The 6,000-nt window shown below is 22.9% G+C and overlaps 1 protein-coding gene across 1 annotated transcript; it reads right to left on the minus strand.

The window, feature by feature from the left end:
• Positions 1–1,559: 1,559 nt before the first annotated feature.
• On the minus strand, positions 1,560–3,936 carry LOC126895077 (uncharacterized). Its single transcript, XM_050666558.1, has 4 exons — positions 3,697–3,936; positions 3,149–3,568; positions 2,594–3,090; positions 1,560–2,116 (listed from the first exon to the last, which is right to left on the minus strand). The coding sequence occupies exons 2-4, from the start codon at positions 3,566–3,568 to the stop codon at positions 1,849–1,851; spliced, it is 1,185 nt and encodes a 394-aa protein (XP_050522515.1). The 5' UTR covers positions 3,697–3,936; the 3' UTR covers positions 1,560–1,848.
• Positions 3,937–6,000: the final 2,064 nt, after the last annotated feature.

Here is a 6,000-nt window from a genome sequence, read left to right on the forward strand (position 1 = left end):
GAATTGTAAAAATTACTTGATGGAACTAAAGTTGTTTAATAACAATTCTAACTTCATCAAAAACGTAGCTAGGATTTCATTAATACATAATTTGTATTATTTATATATTATATAAATGTAATGAAACAATCAACTGATTTTAATTAATGATGTTATTCAAAATTGAAATAATTTTTTCCTTAATGAGATTTATATGAAACATAAGTCAATGCATAGATTTTAAAGGAATTATCAGTAGTTGATTATCTTTTTTTATAACATGTTAGAACACTAAATTTTATTTTCCAGTTAAATTAACTGTAAAAATATGATTTAAATTTCTATGTTTAATAGCGGGTGGTTTGTTTGTAAATCTTTATCCCAACTACATGGGTACAGCCACTCTTATCCTAAACTTCAACTTGACACAACTTCCCACATCACCTACACATATAATAAAAAACCTCATATCACATTAATAAAATCTCACTATCTCTTTTGGTCTTCCTTCACCTCTTATTCCCTCAATATTAATTTCCATTACCTCTATTCTCATAACAAACTATCTAAGTCTATTTTCTCTCACCTTATCCTCAATTGATGCTACACCTATATTCTCTCTTGTATGTTAGTTCCTTATCCTACTTTCTCCAGTTTCTGCTCTATTCTCTTGTCAACCGACCAAAACTCACACTCTTACTTATTCTTAATCCCTTTCCTTCAATAGCTGATCTCCAAACCTTTGATTAATTTCCTCACATTTTACTTCTATTAACATTATATTGTCAGGAACAGTATGCATGACGACACCTCTCCTTGTATTTCTCTAGTAATTTCATCCATCAATATAAAAAATAAATACTTTAAATCTATAAATATCACACATAGCTTTTTCTTCTTTTCTATTAGTTGTCTCATACTAAAAACTGGTTTTAACATTGACTTTCCAGGAAAAAAACCTGACTGGTTCTTAGTTACTTATATTTCTTCTCTTATTCTTCTTTCTATTACATTTTCGCAAATCTATACACTATGACTCAAAAGCTAATATGCCTCTATAATTTCTACATTCCTATATGTATCTTTTGCTTTTAAATATCGTCATCACACTACTATTTTGACATTTGCCCTTCTAAAAGGATTTTATTAAAAAGATCCTTCAACTACCTTAAACCAATACTGCCTAATATTTACAATACTTCTACTGGCATTTCATCTGTTCCTTTATTTTTTTCATTAATGCCATATCCTTTAATATTTCTTTCTCACTAATTAAATCCATCAGTCTGTTACATTACACAAGGTAACCTTTAACGTTTTTCTTGGATATTCATTCACAGTAATTTTTCGAAATACTCTTTCCACCTTTTTTTCACATCATTGCTCGTTAATACTTTCTTATCATCACTATACACCTTATATTGTGATAATCTTTGAACTATTTTTCCAACTGTTACTCTTAAAATTTATATAATGCTAGTAAAAATAATTTGTACACATTTTTGGTCCATTTTGCAGTTTTAAGCCATAGTTATTTTTTCAAATAAAACAATTTTTAATTTAATTAAAAAGATCAAAAATTTGAAACAAAATAAAATCAGTAATGTGATATAATTAGCTTAAAGTGAGACATACCTAGAAAAACAAAAAGTAAGAAACCATTGTTTGATAAAAAATATACTCAGAATAAATTAGAACCACAAATTAATATAGTAATAATATCTTATTTTAACTATAAAACATTAAAATTTTATATAAATTTCGTAATTTATTAGAAATTTAAAGAAACTAAAAGCTAATAAACTCAATATAAAAATAAAGACTGAATAATACTTATAAACATAATATTACATTTTTTCGTTCTTTATTCTAATCCTGAATAATTTTCTTACGATTGACATGGAGACGAAATAGTCTTAATCGCCACTGATCTAAAGTGTTAACTATTTTTAAGGATTGTGTTATACCAGAAGGTCTAGCAGCAGCATATAAAAAATTATACATAGAATTTAATTTTTCTTCGTCTTGATATAAATCAAATACAATTACAATGTGTTCTAGTAAATCAACAACATATTGCAATAGTTTCATTGGATGTTTGGTAAAATATTCTTTATTCACCATATCTTGAACAAACCTATAAAAATTTGTTTAAATTATAATTATATTTTCATAATTACTTTATTTAAATTTATTCAGATTAACTATCACATCAAATTTTATATAGCATAGAAAACATTAGTCTACTGTTAGTAGTCGGAAGTCCTACTATCATAAAGTATTTTCATCAAGTAACAAATTTTTTTTAGATTGTGTACATTTAAATTAGAATTAAAAAAGGTAATTTATACCAAAGAGTTACTAACATAGTATTTTTAATAAACTCTATACATTTAGTATTAATAAATAAATACCTATAAAGAGTAAATTTTACAGAAAACACAATAAAATGTAAGACATTTGACTATTATAGATTTGGGGTTTTGATAATGATACACAATTAAATTATAAAAATGGTACAAATAAAAGAAATAAAATATCTCATAATAATATATAAGGATTTAATATCTCTTATTTAAACTAAAAGAACTTAGAATAGTGTTAAATGACATACCAATCTTTAAAACTTGATGGGAAAGAGTTAATATTTGTTTTTTCTAAAAAATGCTTATATAATTTAAATGTGATATAGGTATAAATCTTTTTCATGGAATGTCCTTCTAATGGTAAAAATAAATCAACAAGTATCTTTAGTAAGTCACTTTTCTTGTGTAGACTGTATAAATCTTGAGCATATGCAGTTATTCCGGTCTCATCATCTACATTAAATGCTGTCTCAATACAAACAGTAAAAATTGTTTTTATTATGTTTATCATTTGTCCACAAAAATGGTCAAATGAAATAGTAACAGTATATTTAGCTAAATTCAACAAATCTTCATTTGACAAAGAATGATTTTTTTTGGTAATATTAAGAGCTATTAAAGTCATCACTAATTCAAAATTATGACGTCGAAAGTTTTCATGGTTACTTATTGTAGATTTTAAAAATGGTTTGCTCGTCAAGGTAGATAAATCAGCTCCCCAATTTAAGAATAAATCTTCTATATCCTAAGAAATTTTTAATGTAATAACCAACATATTTATCTAAATGAATGACTATACATACTTTTATACAAGGTGACCAATTGGCATTAAATAAATTATTGAATATAATATTAGCTTTCAATTCATCTTGTTCAACAGACATACGAAGAAGAATTTCTGAATGAGACTTCATTTTATTTAAGACAACATTTTTATTTTTAAACTTTAAAGGATCAAATATAACCCAACCTTTCATTGATAAATTACTAGAACTTGGAATATTTTTAGATTTTATTATTTCTTTTTGAAACAAATCTTCAACAATTTTTATTTCTTCATCGAGTTCAGCACTTTGCTTCCAAAACTCATTGTCAGCTTGTCTCTCTTTTAAAATCTTTTTAATATCAAACTTGAATGGTTTTTTTACAGGTCTTGATTGGACTTTAGGAGAATATTTTCTAGGACATACATTTTCATCATTCTTTCTTTTTACTTTTGGCATCTAAATATAAACAAAAATGAATAATTAGTTTGTTAACAATAATAAAAACACTTATTCGCAAAAATTGTGATTATTTATTCATGATTATATAATATATATTATATTATTATTTTATTTTAAATAATTACCTTGAAATGATGATAAATTATTTGTTAAATTCACAATTTGTATTCTGAACGCTGTCAAAATATCTACATAAGCTATTCAATTAATTATATTACATAATAGTTATAAAGTATTTTATGAACCAGTTAAATTCTTACAAAGAGAATGGAGAATAAAATTTAAAAAAAATTAAAAACAAGAATGATTATAAATAAATTTGTAGCGGGAACTCTGAAACACTATTAGTGTTATTTAATATTAATACAGATTTGATAACAATTTAATAAATCTATGTTATTGATAACGTTGGTTGTTGTGCAACGATAGTCATACGATTTATATGAATCTCATTAAAAGTTGATATTATAAATCAAAGATTACAGCTGTTTTATTTTGAAAATGTATTCTGAAGTATATTCTTGAAATTATTTTATTTATCACTTCTTAGTGCCAAATGTATATTTTCTAAATTAAACGATAAACAGCATCGGTACAGTATATTTTTGTGTTTCGATGTCACACTGTTAAATCATATGATTACTGGTACAAAAAATTATTTAGTTTTTCAATATTTCTTGATAACATAGCTCTTTATTTGGACAGTGTCCTTAATTAATTATTAGCTATTAAAACCTTTGTAAAAGTTAGCTACATTTTTTAACTTAACAAATCCATATAAATATATAGAAAAGTAAGCATAATGAAGTCATTTTTATAATTTTAAATGTTGGTTACTGTAAAGTTAACACTTAGAATTAAATTTTTTATTTATAATAGCGGTTTTAATTAAATTATATTTGTTATTATACTATAAACTGTTAAGATAATATTTTTCTAACTAAATTTAAAACTCATTGAAATAAAAATTTCGTTATTATTATTTTATTGCAACAAATATTTTCAAATTATATTTTTTTTTTCATTGATGTAATTTAAATATTTTTTTTATTATTATTTGATAAATAGTTTTAATTATAAAATACATTATTATTATACTTAATTTAGATAATTATGTCTGGAGTAAAGCTTTTGTATCAATCAATCTTAAAAAGGCCATCTCGATTCTTTGCTGTGGTGGCAATTGGAGCTTTATTTTTTGAACGGACAGTTGATGTTGGTCTAGAAGCTTTATACGATGAGATGAATCGTGGGGTAAGAATTATCTGTTTTTAAATGTTTGTAGTCAGAACTGTTCCATTCAAAAAATTGATTATAACCTTTTTCATGTTAAGACTAATTTAGTTATTTATTTTATAATCAAATTAAAAGGAATTATGAAAATATTAAAGTTTTTATGGATTCTTATATTATGTAGAATATTTTATATCTATACATATGTCTTCATTTTAAACTGAAAAAAGATTTAATTTGGTAATTTAATTAGAAAATCAAGTTTTTTTAAACACAATGTATTAGTTGTATTGACAAATTGAGGTCATGTTTAAGAAAAATAATTTTTTTTTCACAAAAAGTACCAGTAGTTATTTCTTAGTATATTTTAATGTAATGATAAACTACAATTAAGCCTTATGTAACTGGAATCTATGTAATACTGAGAATAAATATAATATTTCTATAGATTTTATTTTTAATTATATTATTTTTACAGAAACAATGGAAAGATATTCGTGACAAATATTTGGAATAAAGTTTTAAGACATTACTTATCAATAGCTATGTTGTTTAGTCAACAGTCATTTTTTTCAATTGTAAATTTTATGTTATTAATAAATTTTAGATTAAAATAAGTTGAAATAAAATGCATTATACTTGTTCTATTTACTAAATTAAACAAAAAATAAAACATTTCTCATATATCGTATAACATAATATTTTTTTTATTATTTATCATTTAAATAATGTATTTTATGAAAAAGTTTTTTCATCAAAATTTATGTTAATGTTTTTTTATTAAAAATAATATTTTTATGTTTAAAAAAGATCATATATAGAAAGTATAACTATTAGTAAAATTAGTGTAAGTTATAATTAAAAACGATTTAATGTTATCATTTTTATTAAATCATATTATATTTTAGCTTACACTTGTATTCCAAAAACATTAGACAACATATTTTATTCTTTAAATTACAAAAACTTTAAACTAAGGTGGCTAAATTTTAAACACAGGAAAGAAACTGCACTTTGCTAGCCTCCTTATCAAAATAATATTTATGCATATTGAAAATTAAATATCTTATGATAAATAATTATCAATGATATCTAACTATTAATATACTGTGTTATATATCTATTTTAAAAAAATTAATAAAAACTAATATTAATAAATTATCAATGAAAAATAGTAAACAATATTTTCTATACTT

The sequence above is a fragment of the Daktulosphaira vitifoliae genome, unplaced genomic scaffold, assembly GCF_025091365.1.
Source record: "Daktulosphaira vitifoliae isolate Bord-2020 unplaced genomic scaffold, ASM2509136v1 Scaffold_1, whole genome shotgun sequence".
Taxonomy (NCBI): domain Eukaryota; kingdom Metazoa; phylum Arthropoda; class Insecta; order Hemiptera; family Phylloxeridae; genus Daktulosphaira; species Daktulosphaira vitifoliae.

What these genes read in the sequence shown, in the direction of transcription:
- LOC126895077 (XM_050666558.1), bottom strand. Translation starts at nt 3,568, where the DNA reads ATGCCAAAAGTAAAAAGAAAGAATGATGAAAATGTATGTCCTAGAAAA. An exon ending in ATTGGTCACCTTGTATAAAA is followed by an intron (nt 3,091 to 3,148) that starts GTATGTATAGTC and finishes AAAATTTCTTAG; the next exon opens with GATATAGAAGATTTATTCTT. An exon ending in CCATCAAGTTTTAAAGATTG is followed by an intron (nt 2,117 to 2,593) that starts GTATGTCATTTA and finishes AAATTTTTATAG; the next exon opens with GTTTGTTCAAGATATGGTGA.